The sequence below is a fragment of the Pseudophryne corroboree genome, chromosome 1 (assembly GCF_028390025.1).
Source record: "Pseudophryne corroboree isolate aPseCor3 chromosome 1, aPseCor3.hap2, whole genome shotgun sequence".
Taxonomy (NCBI): Eukaryota; Metazoa; Chordata; class Amphibia; order Anura; family Myobatrachidae; genus Pseudophryne; species Pseudophryne corroboree.
The window spans coordinates 1228798532-1228821313 of record NC_086444.1 but is presented as its reverse complement, the minus strand read 5'-3'; the positions used below and the strand labels follow the sequence as shown (position 1 = coordinate 1228821313).

The 22782-nt window shown below is 52.3% G+C and overlaps 1 protein-coding gene across 12 annotated transcripts in view; it reads right to left on the bottom strand.

The window, feature by feature from the left end:
• The window catches only part of DCTN1 (dynactin subunit 1), a 208258-nt gene that overhangs the window by 17903 nt on the left and 167573 nt on the right, over positions 1 to 22782 (bottom strand). For all 12 annotated transcript variants that reach the window (XM_063925387.1, XM_063925388.1, XM_063925389.1 and 9 more), the window contains 9 exons: positions 18713 to 18791; positions 18473 to 18632; positions 18132 to 18236; positions 14140 to 14331; positions 13918 to 14034; positions 13689 to 13841; positions 12057 to 12217; positions 2500 to 2668; positions 2163 to 2231 (listed from right to left, as the gene is read on the bottom strand). In XM_063925387.1, the coding sequence (XP_063781457.1) occupies positions 2163 to 2231; positions 2500 to 2668; positions 12057 to 12217; positions 13689 to 13841; positions 13918 to 14034; positions 14140 to 14331; positions 18132 to 18236; positions 18473 to 18632; positions 18713 to 18791 (1205 nt within the window). The remainder of the gene's footprint in view (positions 1 to 2162; positions 2232 to 2499; positions 2669 to 12056; positions 12218 to 13688; positions 13842 to 13917; positions 14035 to 14139; positions 14332 to 18131; positions 18237 to 18472; positions 18633 to 18712; positions 18792 to 22782) is intronic.

The following is a 22782-nucleotide window of genomic DNA, read 5'->3' as shown; positions in this document are numbered from 1 at the left end:
AGTACCAGTCACACCCATAGCATCACATTACTAGGCCCACATCTCCCCCCATCACTGCGCAGTACAGTACCAGTCACACCCATAGCCTCACATTACTAGGCTCACATCTCACCCATCACTGAGCAGTACAGTACCAGTCACACCCATAGCATCACATTACTAGGCTCACATCTCACCCATCACTGCGCAGTACTATCCCAGTCACACCCATAGCATCACATTACTAGGCCCACATCTCACCCATCACTGCACAGTACAGTACCAGTCACACCCATAGCATCACATTACTAGGCCCACATCTCACCCATCACTGCGCAGTACAGTACCAGTCACACCCATAGCATCACATTACTAGACCCACATCTCACCCATCACTGAGCAGTACAGTACCAGTCACACCCATAGCATCACATTACTAGACCCACATCTCACCCATCACTGCGCAGTACAGTACCAGTCACACCCATAGCATCACATTACTAGACCCACATCTCACCCATCACTGAGCAGTACAGTACCAGTCACACCCATAGCATCACATTACTAGGCTCACATCTCACCCATCACTGCGCAGTACTATCCCAGTCACACCCATAGCATCACATTACTAGGCCCACATCTCACCCATCACTGCACAGTACAGTACCAGTCACACCCATAGCATCACATTACTAGGCCCACATCTCACCCATCACTGCGCAGTACAGTACCAGTCACACCCATAGCATCACATTACTAGGCTCACATCTCACCCATCACTGCGCAGTACAGTACCAGTCACACCCATAGCATCACATTACTAGGCCCACATCTCACCCATCACTGAGCAGTACAGTACCAGTCACACCCATAGCATCACATTACTAGGCCCACATCTCACCCATCACTGAGCAGTACAGTACCAGTCACACCCATAGCATCACATTACTAGGCTCACACATCTCCCTATCACTGCGCAGTACTATCCCAGTCACACCCATAGCATCACATTACTAGACCCACATCTCCCCCCATCACTGAGCAGTACAGTACCAGTCACACCCATAGCATCACATTACTAGGCTCACACATCTCCCTATCACTGCGCAGTACAGTACCAGTCACACCCACAGCATCACATTACTAGGCCCAGACATCTCCCCTCACTCATCACTGTGAAGTACTGTCCCAGTCCCACCCATAGTATCACATTACTGGACCTACACTTCTCCCCATCGCAGTGCCATACTGTCCCAGTCACACCTAAAGCATCACATTACTAGGCCCATGGGTCTCCCCTCCCCCATCGCTGCACAGTACTATCTCAGTCACACCCATAGTATCACATTACTGGGCCCAAACCTCTCCCCATCGTGGTGCCATACTGTCCCAGTGACACCCATAGCATCACATTACTGGGCCCACACCTCTCCCCATCGCTGTGCCGTTTTGTCCCAGTGACACCCACAGCATCACATTACTAGGCCCACACTTCTCCCCATCGCTGCACAGTACTGTCCCAGTCACACCCACAGCATCACATTACTAGGCTGACACCTCTCCCCATCACTGCACAGTACTGTCCCAGTCACACCCATAGCATCACATTACTAGGCCCACACTGCTCCCCATCGCTGCACAGTACTGTCCCAGTCACACCCATAGCATCACATTACTAGGCCGACAACTCTCCCCATCGCTGCGCAGTACTGTCCCAGTCACACCCATAGCATCACATTAGTAGGCTCACACCTCCCCCTATCACTGTGCAGTACTGTCCCAGTCACACCCATAGCATCACATTACTAGGCCAAGGCGTCTCCCCTCCCCCCATCACTGCACAGTACTGTCCCAGTCACACCCATAGCATCACATTACTAGATCCACACCTCCCCCCATCGCTGCACAGTACTGTCCCAGTCACACCCATAGCATCACATTACTAGGCCGACAACTCTCCCCATCGCTGCGCAGTACTGTCCCAGTCACACCCATAGCATCACATTAGTAGGCTCACACCTCCCCCTATCACTGTGCAGTACTGTCCCAGTCACACCCATAGCATCACATTACTAGGCCAAGGCGTCTCCCCTCCCCCCATCGCTGTGCAGTACTGTCCCAGTCACACCCATAGCATCACATTACTAGGCCCAGGCATCTCCCCTTGATATGGTCACACTCACCTTGATGTGGTCGAACAGCTGCATTGTGCAGTCCTCGGGCTGGTCGGCCAGGTGGATGCTGTACAAGTGCTACCAATAAGAGGACGATAAGATTAGTGCTGGTCCATCACACCATACAATAACACTGCAATGCTTAGGGGCTAAGTGGGACTAAACCACACAACGCACAAGCTGCTATTACATTAGGTCCTGAATGGAGAGCTACAACACAGACATCACACTTGTGGGACTCACTATTATGTGTGGTGTAGGACAAACAGTGCAATATGCAGGTCACTCGCACACTCAGACCTGGTGTTACTGGGTAACAATTAGTATCCTGGTAAATCCCTATTACCTGATAATACTTGATGGCCTTGGTGAGAGGTTCCACGTTCACAGTCTCATCCAGCTGGTCTTTGTGCAATAACTCAATAAGGAAGTCTAGAGACCGCTCGTGGACGCTCATCTCTGGGTATAGCATCCCGACCTTCTTGTACACTTCCACGCTGCATTTACCGAGAGCCCTGTATCACATACATAGGACATAAGTCACTGAGCCATACTGTACATCTCCATACACCCGTTACACTGTGGCCTGGGGAAAGGTGGAGGAGACACACACACATAGGTCATAAGTCACTGAGCAAGCCAGCCATACTGTACATCTCCATACACCCGTTACACTGTGGCCTGGGGAAAGGTGGAGCGAGACACACACACATAGGTCATAAGTCACTGAGCGAGCCATACTGTACATCTCCATACACCTGTTACACTGTGGCCTGGGGAAAGGTGGAGCGAGACACACACACATAGGTCATAAGTCACTGAGCGAGCCATACTGTACATCTCCATACACCCGTTACACTGTGGCCTGGGGAAAGGTGGAGCGAGACACACACACATAGGTCATAAGTCACTGAGCGAGCCATACTGTACATCTCCATACACCTGTTACACTGTGGCCTGGGGAAAGGTGGAGCGAGACACACACACATAGGTCATAAGTCACTGAGCAAGCCAGCCATACTGTACATCTCCATACACCCGTTACACTGTGGCCTGGGGAAAGGTGGAGCGAGACGCACACACACAGGTCATAGATCACTGAGCGAGCCAGCCATACTGTACATCTCCATACACCCGTTACACTGTGGCCTGGGGAAAGGTGGAGCGAGACACACACACATAGAACATAAGTCACTGAGCAAGCCAGCCATACTGTACATCTCCATACACCCGTTACACTGTGGCCTGGGGAAAGGTGGAGCGAGACACACACACATAGGACATAAGTCACTGAGCGAGCCAGCCATACTGTACATCTCCATACACCCGTTACACTGTGGCCTGGGGAAAGGTGGAGCGAGACACACACACATAGGTCATAAGTCACTGAGCGAGCCATACTGTACATCTCCATACACCCGTTACACTGTGGCCTGGGGAAAGGTGGAGCGAGACACACACACACATAGGACATAAGTCACAGAGCGAGCCAGCCATACTGTACATCTCCATACACCCGTTACACTTTGGCCTGGGGAAAGGTGGAGCGAGACACACACACACACATAGGTCATAAGTCACTGAGCGAGCCAGCCATACTGTACATCTCCATACACCCGTTACACTGTGGCCTGGGGAAAGGTGGAGGTCCTTCAGAAGGATGACCAAGTCCAAGACCTCCTGCCCAGGCTGAAGGTGAAGCGCAAGAACATGTGAGACCCAGTCCAAGAACGAGGGGAAAGGGAAGAACATGGTCGGAATATTCTGCTAACTAGTAATTTATGGTATCAGCATAACAGAGTGATGTGCGGGTTTATGTATAATAGACAGCAGATACAGCAAGGTCTAGCTATAAAGTATCTGTATAAGGTGGTAAGTGTGGGCTCTAGCAGCATCAGCAGATTGGTGAGCTAGCCTTGCACTGAGTGAATCGCTCTGTCGAGTAGCTGATTGTCGCTCTTGCTGAGCTGCCCGGCATGCTGGTATTTCCTCTGAAGAAGTCCCTTCACATCTTGCCACACTTTTTACTACTAGCAGCTGAGAGCTGCGACCCAGACTGGATCGTTTAGTTGGCGGCATGGCTTTTCTGAAAGTTAGTCTGTGGTTGTGCTTTAACAGTGACCGGTCCTGAAAAGAACCACACTTTTCTGAGATATGAAAAGTAGTACATCACGTTTGAATGTGGCATACTACAGGGGAAAAGTCTTGAGAAGTCATTCACACCTGGATACCAATGCAAATTAGGAGTAAATGACAGTGCAGGCGTGTGTATTCTCTGACCTTGTGTAATGGGGTATATCAGGAGCAGACTGACTTACAGAATCACTGCAGACCAGCGCTGGGACCATGGCTAGTAACGGTCAGTGCAGGTGCAGGGTGATAGGGGTTCCTCTGACTCCCTGCTCTTACGTTGGAGCTCTGCATTGCCTTGACCTCCATGGCCCTGATGAAGTTCAAACCTAGGCAAAAACCTAATCCTTGTCTACACCCCCATGCCAAATTTGGTGGCGCTAGGCACAAAACTCTGGCCGTGCATACAAGACAAACACACTTTCCAGCTTATTATACAGATATCATTAGTGAGGGAACGGCTGCACCCGGTGTGTATTGTCAGACAGACGTGCGGTGTAGGACTGTGAATAGGAGAGAGTTATCACACAGATGTAACAGCTGGAGATCTCTCTGCACGGTTTGGCACAGACAAATCACATATGTTATACATTTCTTTCTTACATTAAGGAGTCTGTAAGTTTCCACCTGCTGACGGTCACACAATAGACAATGTATAGCCAGTGTGGCAGTCACAGCTAAGTGGTCAGGCTGCTGCAATGAGTGCACGGATTACATTCTCCTGCTGCTACATAGGAGACAGCACGGTACATGTCTAATACCAGGACCTCTGAGGGCTCCTAACAGGACAGGGAGGCATCACGGAGCGTAGGAAGAATGAAGACCTCTCCCCACACCCTGATCCCTATTACTGGGAGCCGGGGATCCTCACTCCACACCCTGATCCCCATAACTGGTATTACTGGGAGCCGGGGATCCTCTCTCCACACCCTGATCCCCATTACCGGTATTACTGGGAGCCACGGAACCTCTCTCCACACCCTGATCCTCATTACCGGTATTACTGGGAGCCACGGAACCTCTCTCCACACCCTGATCCCCATTACCGGTATTACTGGGAGCCACGGATCCTCTCTCCACACCCTGATCCCCATTACCGGTATTACTGGGAGCCACGGAACCTCTCCCCACACCCTGATCCCCATTACTGGGAGCTGGGTATCCTCTCTCCACACCCTGATACCCATTACTGGTATTACTGGGAGCCGGGGATCCTCTCTCCACACCCTGATCCCCATTACTGGTATTGCTGGGAGCCACGGAACCTCTCCCCACACCCTGATTCCTATTACTGGGAGCTGGGGATCCTCTCTCCACACCCTGATCCCCATTACTGGTATTGCTGGGAGCCGGGGATCCTCTCTCCACACCCTGATCTCCATTACTGGTATTGCTGGGAGCCACGGAACCTCTCTCCACACCCTGATTCCTATTACTGGGAGCCGGGGATCCCCTCTCCACACCCTGATCCCCATTACCGGTATTACTGGGAGCCAGGGATCCTCTCTCCACACCCTGATCCCCATTACCGGTATTACTGGGAGCCGGGGATCCTCTCTCCACACCCTGATTCCTATTACTGGTATTACTGGGAGCCGGGGATCCTCTCTCCACACCCTGATTCCTATTACTGGGAGCCGGGGATCCTCTCTCCACACCCTGATCCCCATTGCTGGTATTGCTGGGAGCCGGGGATCCTCTCTCCACACCTTGGTCCCCATTACTGGTATTACTGGGAGCCGGGGAACCTCTCTCCACACCCTGATCCCCATTACTGGTATTGCTGGGAGCCGGGGATCCTCTCTCCACACCCTGGTCCCCATTACTGGTATTACTGGGAGCCGGGGAACCTCTCTCCACACCCTAATCTCCATTACTGGTATTGCTGGGAGCCGGGGAACCTCTCTCCACACCCTAATCTCCATTACTGGTATTGCTGGGAGCCGGGGAACCTCTCTCCACACACTGATCCCCATTACTGGTATTACTGGGAGCCGGGGATCCTCTCTCCACACACTGATCCCTATTACTGGTATTACTGGGAGCTGGGGATCCTCTCTCCACACACTGATCCCTATTACTGGTATTACTGGGAGCTGGGGATCCTCTCTCCATACCCTGATCCCCATTACTGGTATTGCTGGGAGCCGGGGATCCTCTCTCCACACACTGATCCCCATTACTGGTTTTACTGGGAGCCGGGGAACCTCTCTCCACACCCTGATCCCCATTACTGGTATTGCTGGTAGCCAGGGATCCTCTCTCCACACCCTGATCCCCATTACTGGTATTGCTGGGAGCCGGGGATCCTCTCTCCACACCCTGATCCCCATTACTGGTATTGCTGGGAGCCGGGGAACCTCTTCCCCACACCCTGATCCCCATTACTGGTATTGCTGGTTGCCAGGGATCCTCTCTCCACACCCTGCTCCCCATTACTGGTATTGCTGGGAGCCGGGGAACCTCTTCCCCACATCCTGATCCCCATTACTGGTATTGCTTGGAGCCACGGAACCTCTCCCCACACCGTGATCTCCATTACTGGGAGCTGGGGAACCTCTCTCCACACCCTGATCCCCATTACTGGTATTACTGGGAGCCGGGGAACCTCTCTCCACACCCTGATCCCCATTACTGGTATTGCTGGGAGCTGGGGAACCTCTTCCCACACACTGATCCCCATTACTGGTATTACTGGGAGCCGGGGATCCTCTCTCCACACCCTGATCCCCATTACTGGTATTACTGGAAGCCGGGGATCCTCTCTCCATACCCTGATCTCCATTACTGGTATTGCTGGGAGCTGGGGAACCTCTCTCCACACCCTGATCCCCATTACTGGTATTACTGGGAGCCGGGGATCCTCTCTCCACACCCTGATCCCCATTACTGGTATTACTGGAACCTGGGGATCCTCTCTCCATACCCTGATCCCCATTACTGGTATTGCTGGGAGCCACAGAACCTCTCCCCACACCGTGATCTCCATTACTGGGAGCCGGGGAACCTCTCTCCACACACTGATCTCCATTACTGGTATTACTGGGAGCTGAGGAACCTCTCTCCACACCCTAATCCCCATTACTGGTATTACTGGGAGCCGGGGAACCGCTCTCCACACCCTGATTCCTATTACTGGGAGCTGAGGAACCTCTCTCCACACCCTGATCCCCATTACTGGTATTGCTGGGAGCCGGGGATCCCCTGTCCGCACCCTGATCCCCATTACTGGTATTGCTGGGAGCCGGGGATCCTCTCTCCACACCCTGATCTCCATTACTGGTATTGCTGGGAGCCGGGGATCCTCTCTCCACACCCTGATCCACATTACTTGTATTGCTGGGAGCCGGGGATCCTCTCTCCACACCCTGATCCCCATTACTGGTATTGCTGGGAGCCGGGGATCCTCTCTCCACACCCTGATCCCCATTACTGGTATTGCTGGGAGCCGGGGATCCTCTCTCCACACCCTGATCCCCATTACTGGTATTGCTGGGAGCCGGGGATCCCCTGTCCACACCCTGATCCCCATTACTGGTATTGCTGGGAGCCGGGGAACCTCTCTCCACACCCTGATCCCCATTACTGGTATTACTGGGAGCCGGGGAACCTCTCTCCACACCCTGATCTCCATTACTGGTATTGCTGGGAGCCGGGGATCCTCTCTCCACACCCTGATCTCCATTACTGGTATTGCTGGGAGCCGGGGATCCTCTCTCTACACCCTGATCCCCATTACTGGTATTGCTGGGAGCCGGGGAACCTCTCTCCACACCATGATCTCCATTACTGGTATTGCTGGGAGCCGGGGAACCTCTCTCCACACCCTGATCTCCATTACTGGTATTGCTGGGAGCCGGGGAGCCTCTCTCCACACCCTGATCTCCATTACTGGTATTGCTGGGAGCCAGGGAACCTCTCTCCACACCCTGATCCCCATTACTGGTATTGCTGGGAGCCGGGGAACCTCTCTCCACACCCTGATCCCCATTACTGGTATTACTGGGAGCCGGGGAACCTCTCTCCACACCCTGATCTCCATTACTGGTATTGCTGGGAGCCGGGGATCCTCTCTCCACACCCTGATCTCCATTACTGGTATTGCTGGGAGCCGGGGATCCTCGCTCTACACCCTGATCCCCATTACTGGTATTGCTGGGAGCCGGGGATCCTCTCTCCACACCCTGATCCCCATTACTGGTATTACTGGGAGCCACGGAACCTCTCCCCACACCCTGATTCCTATTACTGGGAGCCGGGGATCCTCTCTCCACACCCTGATCCCCATTACCGGTATTACTGGGAGCCGGGGAACCTCTCTCCACACCCTGATCTCCATTACTGGTATTACTGGGATCCTCTCTCCACACCCTGATCCCCATTACTGGTATTACTGGGAGCCACGGAACCTCTCCCCACACCCTGATTCCTATTACTGGGAGCCGGGGATCCTCTCTCCACACCCTGATCCCCATTACTGGTATTGCTGGGAGCCGGGGAACCTCTCTCCACACCCTGATCTCCATTACTGGTATTACTGGGATCCGGGGATCCTCTCTCCACACCCTGATCCCCATTACTGGTATTGCTGGGAGCCGGGGATCCTCTCTCCACACACTGATCCCTATTACTGAGAGCCGGGACACCTCTCTCCACACCCTGATCCCCATTACTGGTATTGCTGGGAGCCGGGGATCCTCTCTCCACACCCTGATCCCCATTACTGGTATTGCTGGGAGCCGGGGAACCTCTCTCCACACCCTGATCCCCATTACTGGTATTACTGGGAGCCGGGGAACCGCTCTCCACACCCTGATCCCCATTACTGGTATTGCTGGGAGCCGGGGAACCTCTCTCCACACCGTGATCTCCATTACTGGTATTGCTGGGAGCCGGGGAGCCTCTCCCCACACCCTGATCCCCATTACTGGTATTGCTGGGAGCCAGGGAACCTCTCTCCACACCCTGATCCCCATTACTGGTATTACTGGGAGCCGGGGAACCGCTCTCCACACCCTGATCCCCATTACTGGTATTGCTGGGAGCCTGGGAACCTCTCTCCACACCCTGATCCCCATTACTGGTATTGCTGGGAGCCGGGGAGCCTCTCCCCACACCCTGATCTCCATTACTGGTATTGCTGGGAGCCGGGGAACCTCTCTCCACACCCTGATCCCCATTACTGGTATTGCTGGGAGCCAGGGAACCTCTCTCCACACCCTGATCCCCATTACTGGTATTACTGGGATCCGGGGATCCTCTCTCCACACCCTAATCCCCATTACTGGTATTGCTGGGAGCCGGGGATCCTCTCTCTACACCCTGATCCCCATTACTGGTATTACTGGGAGCCGGGTACCCTCTCTCCACACCCTGATCCCCATTACTGGTATTACTGGGAGCCGGGGATCCTCTCTCCACACCCTGATCCCCATTACTGGTATTACTGGTAGCCGGGGATCCTCTCTCCACACCCTGATTCCTATTACTGGTATTACTGGGAGCCGGGGATCCTCTCTCCACACCCTGATTCCTATTACTGGTATTACTGAGAGCCGGGGAACCTCTCTCCACACACTGATCCCCATTACTGGTATTACTGGGAGCCGGGGATCCTCTCTCTACACCCTGATCTCCATTAGTGGTATTACTGGGAGCCGGGGATCCTCTCTCCACACCCTGATCCCCATTACTGGTATTACTGGGAGCCGGGGATCCTCTCTCCACACCCTGATTCCTATTACTGGTATTACTGGGAGCCGGGGATCCTCTCTCCACACCCTGATCCCCATTACTGGTATTACTGGGAGCCTCTCTCCACACCCTGATTCCTATTACTGGTATTACTGGGAGCCGGGGATCCTCTCTCTACACCCTGATCCCCATTACTGGTATTGCTGGGAGCCGGGGATCCTCTCTCCACACCCTGATCCCCATTACTGGTATTACAGGGAGCCACGGAACCTCTCCCCACACCCTGATTCCTATTACTGGGAGCCGGGGATCCTCTCTCCACACCCTGATCCCCATTACCGGTATTACTGGGAGCCGGGGAACCTCTCTCCACATCCTGATCTCCATTACTGGTATTGCTGGGAGCTGGGGAACCTCTCTCCACACCCTGATCCCCATTACTGGTATTACTGGGATCCGGGGATCCTCTCTCTACACCCTGATCCCCATTACTGGTATTGCTGGGAGCCGGGGATCCTCTCTCCACACACCGATCCCTGTTACTGAGAGCCGGGACACCTCTCTCCACACCCTGATCCCCATTACTGGTATTGCTGGGAGCCGGGGATCCTCTCTCCACACCCTGATCCCCATTACTGGTATTGCTGGGAGCCGGGGAACCTCTCTCCACACCCTGATCCCCATTACTGGTATTACTGGGAGCCGGGGAACCGCTCTCCACACCCTGATCCCCATTACTGGTATTGCTGGGAGCCGGGGAGCCTCTCCCCACACCCTGATCTCCATTACTGGTATTGCTGGGAGCCGGGGAGCCTCTCCCCACACCCTGATCTCCATTACTGGTATTGCTGGGAGCCGGGGAACCTCTCTCCACACCCTGATCCCCATTACTGGTATTGCTGGGAGCCAGGGAACCTCTCTCCACACCCTAATCCCCATTACTGGTATTACTGGGATTCGGGGATCCTCTCTCCACACCCTAATCCCCATTACTGGTATTGCTGGGAGCCGGGGATCCTCTCTCTACACCCTGATCCCCATTACTGGTATTACTGGGAGCCGGGTACCCTCTCTCCACACCCTGATCCCCATTACTGGTATTACTGGGAGCCGGGGATCCTCTCTCCACACCCTGATCCCCATTACTGGTATTACTGGGAGCCGGGGATCCTCTCTCCACACCCTGATTCCTATTACTGGTATTACTGGGAGCCAGGGATCCTCTCTCCACACCCTGATCCCCATTACTGGTATTACTGGGAGCCGGGGATCCTCTCTCCACACCCTGATTCCTATTACTGGTATTACTGGGAGCCAGGGATCCTCTCTCCACACCCTGATCCCCATTACTGGTATTACTGGGAGCCGGGGATCCTCTCTCCACACCCTGATCCCCATTACTGGTATTACTGGGAGCCGGGGATCCTCTCTCCACACCCTGATTCCTATTACTGGTATTACTGGGAGCCAGGGATCCTCTCTCCACACCCTGATTCCTATTACTGGTATTACTGGGAGCCGGGGATCCTCTCTCCACACCCTGATCCCCATTACTGGTATTACTGGGAGCCGGGGATCCTCTCTCCACACCCTGATTCCTATTACTGGTATTACTGGGAGCCGGGGATCCTCTCTCCACACCCTGATTCCTATTACTGGTATTACTGGGAGCCAGGGATCCTCTCTCCACACCCTGATCCCCATTACTGGTATTACTGGGAGCCGGGGATCCTCTCTCCACACCCTGATTCCTATTACTGGTATTACTGGGAGCCGGGGATCCTCTCTCCACACCCTGATCCCCATTACTGGTAGCAGGGCTCCATCATCATGTGATCCGGGGATGATGGCTATTATTATTACACGGTATGTCATCCACCTTAGTACATACACACCGCTGCACATTACAGCATCTAATGATATAACCCAGGTGGTTTCTCAGAACTGGTGCGTGTGATATAGGTTCTGTAAGAGACGTATGTAACATTACATCATCCACACACTGCAGAACTATTACAGTACTCACACAGCTACCTATAACATTATCACATGCACCATAATGTACAGTGAGTCACTTACTGCTCGTATTTGTGCAGCGTGGTCTGCAGGAGGCTCAGGGAGTACACCAGACCTCCCGCAAAGCTCATCTGCTCTCCCACCGCCCCTCTCATGCCGTTCTTCTCCTCACTGGCCTCCGACAGCTCAAACTTCTCCTGCGCCTGTTTGCTGATCAGCTCCGCCTGCCGGACACACAGACCCCTGCTATTAGTGCAAGGAAACCCATCACATAATCGACTAGAAATCCTAGTAACCCCCAGTAACCAGAGTTCCCGGTGTCCCGAGTTCCCAGTATGCCCCAGTGTCCCCAGAATGCCCCAGTGCCTAGAGTTCCCAGTGCCCAGAGTTCCTAGTATGCCCCCCAGTGCCCAGAGTTCCCAGTATGCCCCCCAGTGTCCAGAGTTCCCAGTATGCCCCAGTGTCCCCAGAATGCCCCAGTGCCCAGAGTTCCTAGTATGCCCCCCAGTGCCCAGAGTTCCCAGTATGCCCCAATACCTAGAGTTTCCAGTATGCCCCAGTGCCTAGAGTTCCCAGTATGCCCCAGTGCCAGAGTTCCCAGTATGCCCCAGTGCCCAGAGTTCCCAGTATGCCCCCCAGTGCCTAGAGTTTCCAGTATGCCCCAGTGCCCAGAGTTCCCAGTATGCCCCAGTGCCCAGTATGCCCCCCCCCCCCCAGTGCGCAGAGTTCCCAGTATGCCCCCCCCAGTGCCTGGAGTTCCCAGTATGCCCCCCCAGTGCCCAGAGTTCCCAGTATGCCCCCCCAGTGCCCAGAGTTCCCTGTATGCCCCAGTGCCCAGAGTTCACAGTATAAGTCCACTGTTGGAAACTCCGCCCCATTCAGACAATTGGTGGAATCAGTCAGAGGGAGTGGTTGTTTGGATTTGTTGAACGCTGCTGAATTGTGCTGGGCCTCATCCTTACTGTTCTGCATCTTAAACCAGCAAGTGCAGAAGCAAACAGGCACTTTATAGCAGGGAATTTGATAGGATACGGGTTTGCAAAAGCGAGATTTGGGGAAATTTTGCAGAAATTATTAAAGTGCCAATGTGTTTTTAAAAGGCAAAATCATGCTAACTTTGCTTTGAAAAATATTGCCTCTTTAAATCCAGAAAAACCATTTAACGATTTCATATCCTATTCCATTCCTGCCTAGATGCTTGTTTGCAAAAGCTTCTCAGAACCCCGCCTCGCTGTGATATTGTGCACTCTCTCTGTCTATGCAATATAAGAGTTTAGGAGGCTTTTGCAAAGGATCTGTTTGCCTTCTGCATTTGCTTTCTGTACTGAAAGGAGCAGTCAGTGCCCCGACTCTCAGAGAATAAGTGTTTGCATCTGTGTTTCGCTGCGCTTTAAGCAGAAACACACCAATTAATTGGGCGACTACATACATACTGTATATAGTCATCTCTTATTACTACAGTAACGTTCCCACACGCCCCCTGCTGACAGTTTTGTGAACTGCAATTATGTTACTGGTCTTGGAATCTGACGGCCTGAACGTTGCAACTTCATTTCTACAAGCTCTCCCTGGACTTTGTCTACTTGATGTTTGATAAACACATTTTACACATAGGTAACCCATGATTCAGCAGGAGACCGGAAGCCCAGCAAAACAAGGAAAAGCTACACTCTCCCCATTACTACAATGTCTGACCTTGCAGATAAGTCTGGGGATGAGCAGTAACACCAGGATACAGTCGTGGTCTCCCCCGTGGCGCAAGAAGCTGTCAGGCATGAAAGATGTCAGCAGGGACACATGGCGATTGGCTTGGGTCACCTCCATCTTACGCAGTTCCATCTCGATGGCCTGAAGGAAAAGGAGATGAGACGCTGCGGTGCTAAGAGGTACCCCACCGACACGCGCCTCCTGCAGTAATTACTACCTTAGCGTGGGCCTTCGTTTCAGCAAACTTGATTTTGAAGTCAAAGATCTCTGGCGATGGCTGCTGCTCTTTCTCCACCGTGGCCTCCTGTTGGTTCCGGAGCTCTCGGTTCACTTCCTACAACAGACAACACAACCGTACGTGTCCCTGTGTCTCTTACATAGACGTACAGCTGGATGCGTGGACACTCAGGGTCCCTCTGTAATGAGCTGGTTATATCACCTGGAGGTGAGCAGTCAGATCACGGTACTTCTTGATGGTCTGCTGGTAGTCTGCCACCGTCTCCTGGGCGGCTTCCACGCGTTTCTCCGCCTCTCGCACCCGGGCACCTGCCATGTCAAGATGCTCGCGTAACTCAAGCTCTGTCTCGCGGGAGTTCTCCTGCAGCTCATCGTTCATCTCATTGATGGCTTCCTGCAGGTGGATGGGGAGAAGAACGGGGAACAGATAGGTTAATGTTATACCCCAATTGCTCCTCTTCTGAGAGCAGGAAAGATCTGGTTACCCCTCCCCATACAAGCAGGGGCAATAGCACATACCGATGCTGATTCTGCAAAGCTTTGCCTTTTGCTAGCACTTCCCATGTAGGTGGGAGAAGGAAATAATGCTGAACATCCTGCCAGTTACCCTCTTCTTCCCAGCATAGTGCCCATAGCCGGGAGGTCAACCACGCTCATTGCTAATGTTGCACACATGGTTTGAGTGTTGCTGTGAGGTCAGGCTACCTGAGATAGCTGCTCACCTATTATACTGCACAAGACCGTGTGTGACCGTGGGCTTCAATATATAAAACTAGAACATCGGGCAGTCAGGGACAGATGAATTTGGGAGGGGACCCCACCAGGTGTGGCGTAACCTGTTACTGACATGGACGGAACTAATGTTCTTCCTTTGTGGGGAATCCCAGCTGCAGTTACCCTCATGTGCCGACCCGTAGACAGGCGAGTCACTTATTACTGTAGTAGGATACTTATACTTGCATTATTATCATCATCATCCTTTACTTATAAAGCACCACAAAGGTTCCGCAGCAACTAGCAAAGTACATAAACAAATGAGCAGAACAAGAAAAGAGTGACAATACAAGACAATGTAGGACAAGTACATGGTATATAAACATTTCTGCATCAACACACGGCACTGAAATAAGCATCAGGGTGGCAGATACAGAGGGTTAGGTGCCGCTGTCGGGAGTATAGAGCAGAAGATGGTCTAAGTAAGGGAAGAAAAAGAACATGAGGGGAGAGGGCCCTGCTCGTGGGAGCTTACATTCTAAAGTGGAGGGGCAGATAGACAGGGGTGACACAGATGGGGTAGAGAGTGAGCGTGGAATAGAGAGTTAGGAGGAGCGTTGGCTGGGTGTGATGAAGAAGTGGGTCTTAAGAGCCCGTTTGAAGTTTTGTAGAGAGGTGGAGAGTCTGAGGGGGAGAGGGAGAGAATTCAAGACGTAGGAAGCAGTACATGCAGAATCTTGGAGACAGGAGTGGAAGGAAGTAATCAATAGGCAGGAGAGACGGCAGGCATGTGTAGAGTGAAGAGGACGGGTGGGAGTGTGAAGGAAGATAAGGTCATAGATGTAAATGGGACAGGAGTGGATGAAGGCTTTGTAAGTGTGAGAAGCTTGAATTGGGTGACGAGGATGGGGAATCAGTGTAGGGCTTGTAAGAGAGGGATGGCAGATGAAGTACATTTGGAGAGAAAGAAGAGCTAGGCAGCAACACGGAGGACAGACTGGAGTGGGGACAGGTGGGACGCTAGATAGGAGGAGAGGACAGTAGTCCAACCTGCATGCAATCCTTCTGTGCAAATGCATTAGGAGACCCTGAATCTTTTGGATATAGAGACTCAATATTCTCTAGCCTGTAGGGAATCAGTTATGTTAATAGCCCAGTACAACAGAAAGGGGACAAAGAGAGAGGACGACGATGTCCTCATACAACACGGAACTTCGATTTTGGGTGCAGGGTGGGTGGGTGTCACAAGCACGAGACAATCCTCCTGCACCCGTGCCTGGCAGCTATTCCGCAGGAGACCCAACCGTCATCCTCAGAGCCCTGACAGTGTCCTACAAGAGAAGGGATCCATCCTTATCGGAAGATTGGCCAAATGCTTTATCTAGAATGAATACGTTTCAGCAGAAACAGGTCTTCTGCCAAGAATGCGGATCTACTGTTGAATAAAATAATTATATACTAGAAGAACAAATAGCTGGGCTGGATGCCGAAAGATCATGATCCACCCATGGGACTACAGAAGAAGTGAATACCATCAGCACTCACTGTAACCAGGCCAAAAAGCTAGAGCATAAATTGGACAATGATGAGACTGTACTGCAAATCTGAGGAGGGACGGAGTATCTTCCCAGATCGGGAAATGCAAGTACGCTTCTCGAATATCCATGGAGACTATGATCTCCTTTGTACAGTATGAAGTTTGTATAGAGAATGCAATTTCCTCTCTTCTTCCAGGACTGGAATCACCTCCAAGGAGATGAAAAACTGAACAGCCTCCCATAGAGCCAGCCTTTCTGTGCAGCCTCTGAGAAGGCTGGTGGTGAATGTCCCTCTAGGTGGGGACTTCAGGAGATCTAAGATGTAGCCATTATCTAGGTTTCCTGTTACCCAGGCATCTGAGGAGACCCTGATCCTGGCAAGGGTGGTCAGAGTGCCCAGCAAGCAGACACCTTCTGAGTGTTGGGAGGCGGGTCACTTAGTAGGAATAAATATGTATCTCAGCAGACCTCCATACTCAGGACCAGGGACTGAATGGACACAGCAGACCTCTACACTCAGGACCAGGGACTGAATGGACACAGCAGACCTCTACACTCAGGGTCAGGGACTGAATGGACACAGCAGCCCTCTACACTCAGGACCAGGGACTGAATGGACACAGCAGCCCTCTACACTCAGGACCAGGTACTGAATGGACACAGCAGCCCTCTACACTCAGGACCTGGTACTGAATGGACACAGCAGACCTCTACACTCAGGACCAGGGACTGAATGGTCACAGAAGCCCTCTACACTCAGGACCAGGGACTGAATGGACACAGCAGCCCTCTACACTCAGGACCAGGGACTGAATGGACACAGCAGACCTCTACACTCAGGACCAGGGACTGAATGGACACAGCAGACCTCTACACTCAGGGTCAGGGACTGAATGGACACAGCAGCCCTCTACACTCAGGACCAGGGACTGAATGGACACAGCAGCCCTCTACACTCAGGACCAGGTACTGAATGGACACAGCAGCCCTCTACACTCAGGACCTGGTACTGAATGGACACAGCAGACCTCTACACTCAGGACCAGGGACTGAATGGTCACAGAAGCCCTCTACACTCAGGACCAGGGACTGAATGGACACAGCAGCCCTCTACACTCAGGACCAGGGACTGAATGGACACAGCAGACCTCTACACTCAGGACCAGGGACTGAATGGACACAGCAGACCTCTACACTCAGGGTCAGGGACTGAATGGACACAGCAGCCCTCTACACTCAGGACCAGGGACTGAATGGACACAGCAGCCCTCTACACTCAGGACCAGGTACTGAATGGACACAGCAGCCCTCTACACTCAGGACCTGGTACTGAATGGACACAGCAGACCTCTACACTCAGGACCAGGGACTGAATGGTCACAGAAGCCCTCTACACTCAGGACCAGGGACTGAATGGACACAGCAGCCCTCTACACTCAGGACCAGGGACTGAATGGACACAGCAGCCCTCTACACTCAGGACCAGGGACTGAATGGACACAGCAGACCTCTACACTCAGGACCAGGGACTGAATGGACACAGCAGACCTCTACACTCACTGGCCACAGAGTGAATGGACACAGCAGACCTCTACACTCAGGACCCGGGGACTGAATGGACACAGCAGACCTCTACACTCAGGACCAGGGACTGAATGGACACAGCAGCCCTCTACACTCACTGGTCACAGAGTGAATGGAAACAAACCATTCAGATTGCAGCTATTATCTTCTAGAAGATGCTAGATAAGTTATAAGTATAATCTGGTTGCTATCAGCAACATCTCCGCTTCTAAACACTAGCACTGTAGTAAACATACACCGCAGTATCCAGAGAAAGAATGGACACAGAACGCCACACTCAGTGGCCAGGGAATGAATGTGGAAGTATGCCCCTTATATAAAGGCATAGGTTATTAATAAAGGAAGCAGGCACACATACCAGGTCACTGACTGTCTCACGCAGTTCTCGGACTTTCTCCTCTAGGTCCAGGTTCCTCTCGGTAAGTGTTTCTACCATCTCCTCAGCGCCCAGTGCGGCATCAACCTGTACACAGAAAAACACAATGAGGTTGGGGATTCTCGAATCGTAGTATGAAATGTTCCAATAAAGTAATTTACTGGGCGATTAACCCTGCAGGGTATAAAGTGAATCACAAGCATGAGCAGAAGAGGTATGTAAATTGCTGTCCGGTACCAGAACCAGTACAGCGCACACAGGAAAGGCTGTGTCTCAGAAGTAGGACAGATCGGAGCTAATCCATTGATGGACATGATAGTCACCTGGTCCTTCAGCTCATCAATGGTCTTCTCAATCTGTGACGCCTCCTCCTGCAGCTTCTCCTTCTGCTGCCGCAAGGTGTCCAGCTCTGCGTTCTTCTTTTCCAGCTGCTTCTGCACCCGGACATGCTCCTGCTTTTCCGAGGACGACAGGTCCCGCATCCTGGGAGATAACACTGTATAAAAACTTCTGCCTTGCAGGTTGTGGGGTTCATACTGAATTACACAGAGCGGGACACTTACCTGACCAGGGCTTCCTTCAGTCTGGCATTCTGTTCCTCCAGCTGCTTCACCTGGTAACTGGACGCAGCCCCATCTGACCCTATATGTGGGGAACACAATCAGCCGGGTGTGAGGACAGAGGACAGCACAAATATACACAATGAGCTGGTTTACTGTATTCATTTCCCTCTGTAACTGTAATAAAATATTTAGCATTAAAATGTACAACAACCGTCACTGACGTCCTGAGACACAGGCCATCTACCTCCACATTACTACGTCACTGTCTGCCACATGGTCCGTGCTTCTTACATAACTCCACCAGGCAGCACAAGTGTCTACATTTGGAAGAAAGCCCTGCTGCATTGTCCATCCTTCTCTAGATTACTTTCTACAACACTGACCACCCATCTTTACATACCTCCACAACAAGCAGCCTCCCGCATGTCCTGGCGTACAATCTCATCCATCTCTATATGCCTCCTTCTCAACCTCGTAATCCTCCAGCCTCTAAATTCATAGCAATCATGGTCTATCCATATCTACATTGCTCACACCACAATTCACCTGTCTCTACATTCCTCCCAAAGATCCTGCTGGACTATCCATCAATCTCTACATTACACTCATATGTCCACTTGCACCGTCCTCCCGCTCAACATTCCTTCCGCATGTCAAGCGCACCGTTCTCCCGATCTACATTCCAACTGCGCCGTCCTTCTCATCTATATTCCTTCTGCATGTCCAAGCGCACCGTCCTCCCCCCTCTACATTCCTTCCACATGTCCAACCACACCTTCCTTCCTCTCTACATTCCTTCCACATGTCCAACCACACCTTCCTTCCCCTCTACATTTCTTCCGCATGTCCAACCACATCGTCCTTCCCCCTCTACATTCCTTCCGCATGTCCAACCGCACCATCCTCCCCATCTACATTCCTTCCGCATATCCAACCGCAAAGTCCTCTCCCTCTACATTCCTTCCACATTTCCAACCGCAGCATCCTCCTCCTCTACATTTCTTCCGCATGTCAAATTGCACCGTCCTATCTCTCTACATTCCAACCGCACAGTCCTCCCCCTATACATTCCTTCCACATGTCCAACCACACCTTCCTTCCCCTCTACATTCCTTCCACTTGTCCAACCACACCTTCCTTCCCCTCTACATTCCTTCCACTTGTCCAACCACACCTTCCTTCCCCTCTACATTCCTTCCACTTGTCCAACCACACCTTCCTTCCCCTCTACATTCCTTCCGCATGTCCAACCACATCGTCCTTCCCCCTCTACATTCCATCCGCATGTCCAACCACATCGTCCTTCCCCCTCTACATTCCTTCCGCATGTCCAACCGCACCATCCTCCCCATCTACATTCCTTCCGCATGTCCAACCGCAAAGTCCTCTCCCTCTACATTCCTTCCACATGTCCAACTGCAGCATCCTCCCCCTCCACATTTCTTCCGCATGTCCAATTGCACCGTCCTATCTCTCTACATTCCAACCGCACCGTCCTCCCCCCTCTACATTCCTTCCGCATGTCCAACCGCAGCATACTCCCCCTCCACATTCCTTCTGCATGTCCAACCACACCGTCCTCCCACTCTACATTCCTTCCGCATGTCTAACCGCAAAGTCCTCTTCCTCTACATTCCTTCCGCATGTCCAATCGCAGCATCCTCCCACTCTACATTCCTTCCGCATGTCCAACCGCACCGTCCTCCCCCTATACATCCCTTCCGCATGTCCAATCTCACTGTCCTATCTCTACATTCCAACAGCACCGTCCTCCCCCTCTACATTCCTTCCACATGTTCAACCACATCGTCCTCCCCTTATACATCCCTTCCGCATGTCCAAATGCACCGTCCTCCTTTCTACATTCCAACTGCGACGTCCTTCTCATCTATATTCCTTCTGCATGTCCAACCACACTGTCCTCCCCTTCTACATTCCTTCCACATGTCCAACCACAAAGTCCTCTCCCTCTACATTCCTTCCGCACCATCCTCCTCCTCTACATTCCTTCCACATGTCCAACCGCAAAGTCCTCTCCCTCTACATTCCTTCCGCATGTCCAACCGCAAAGTCCTCTCCCTCTACATTCCTTCCGCACCATCCTCCTCCTCTACATTCCTTCTGCATGTCCAACCACATTGTCCTTCCCCTCTACAATCCTTCCGCATGTCCAACCGCAAAGTCCTCTCCCTCTACATTCCTTCCGCACCATCCTCCTCCTCTACATTCCTTCTGCATGTCCAACCGCAAAGTCCTCTCCCTCTACATTCCTTCCGCATGTCCAACCGCAAAGTCCTCTCCCTCTACATTCCTTCCGCACCTTCCTCCTCCTCTACATTCCTTCCGTGTGTCCAACCGCAGCATCCTCCCCATCTACATTCCTTCCGCATGTCCAACCGCAAAGTCCTCTTCCTCTACATTCCTTCCGCATGTCCAATCGCAGCATCCTCCCACTCTACATTCCTTCCACATGTCCAACCGCAGCTTCCTCCCCCTCTACATTCCTTCCGCATGTCCAACCGCACCGTCCTCCCCTATACATCCCTTCCGCATGTCCAATCGCACTGTCCTATCTCTACATTCCAACCGCACCGTCCTCCCCCTCTACATTCCTTCCACATGTCCAACCACATCGTCCTCCCCCTATACATCCCTTCCGCATGTCCAAATGCACCGTCCTCCTTTCAACATTCCAACTGCGCCGTCCTTCTCATCTATATTCCTTCTGCATGTCCAACCACATCGTCCTTCCCCTCTACATTCCTTCCGCATGTCCAACCACAAAGTCCTCTCCCTCTACATTCCTTCCGCACCATCCTCCTCCTCTACATTCCTTCTGCATGTCCAACCACATTGTCTTTCCCCTCTACATTCCTTCCGCATGTCCAACCGCAAAGTCCTCTCCCTCTACATTCCTTCCGCACCATCCTCCTCCTCTACATTCCTTCCGCGTGTCCAACCACATCGTCCTCCCCTTCTACATTTCAACTGCACTCTCCTCCCCTTCTACATTCCAACTGCACCGTCCTCCCCTTCTACATTCCAACTGCACCGTCCTCCCCTTCTACATACCTTCCGCATGTCCAACCGCAGTGTCCTCCCTCTTTACATTCCTTCCGCATGTCAAACCACAACTTCCTCCCCCTCTACATACCTTCCGCACCATCCTCCTCCTCTACATTCCTTCCGCATGTCCAACTGCACCCTCCTCCCCTTCTACATTCCAACTGCACCGTCCTCCTCATCTACATTCCTTCTCCATGTCCAACCACACTGTCCTCCCCTTCTACATTCCTTCCGCATGTCAAACCACAACTTCCTCCCCCTCTACATACCTTCCGCACCGTCCTCCCCCTCTACATTCCTTCCGCATGCCCAACAGCAGTGTCCTCCCCCATGTCCAACAGCACCATCCTCCTCCTCTACATTCCTTCCACATGTCCAACCATGCAGTACTTCGCCTTTACATTTCTTCAGCATGTCCAACCACACCGTCCTCAACCTCTACATTCCTTCTGCATGTCCAATAGCACAGCCCTTCCTCTCAACATTTATGTATGCCCTACTGCATAGTCCCCCCTCAACATTCTTAAGGACGCCATGCCGCACAACACATTTTGCATCTGCAAGTTTCTTTTGCCCTGCTGCACAGTTCAGCGGTCTACACATTTCTCTACCATGTCCAGCCACCGTCCATCCCCTCTACAGTCTATCACGACATCCTGCCGCACAATACATCTTGCATCTATAAGTTACTTGTGTTCCATCAGTTCACCCATCCATACATTGTTCCATCACATCCTGCCGCACAGTCCATCTTCTATCTATACATTACCCCGCTGTACACATCCTGCCGCACAGTCCATCTTCTATCTATACATTATCCCGCTGTACACATCCTGCCACACAGTCCATCTTCTATCTATACATTACCCCGCTGTACACATCCTTCCGCACAGTTCATCTTCTATCTATACATTACCCCGCTGTACACATCCTGCCGCACAGTTCATCTTCTATCTATACATTACCCCGCTGTACACATCCTGCCGCACAGTCCATCATCTATC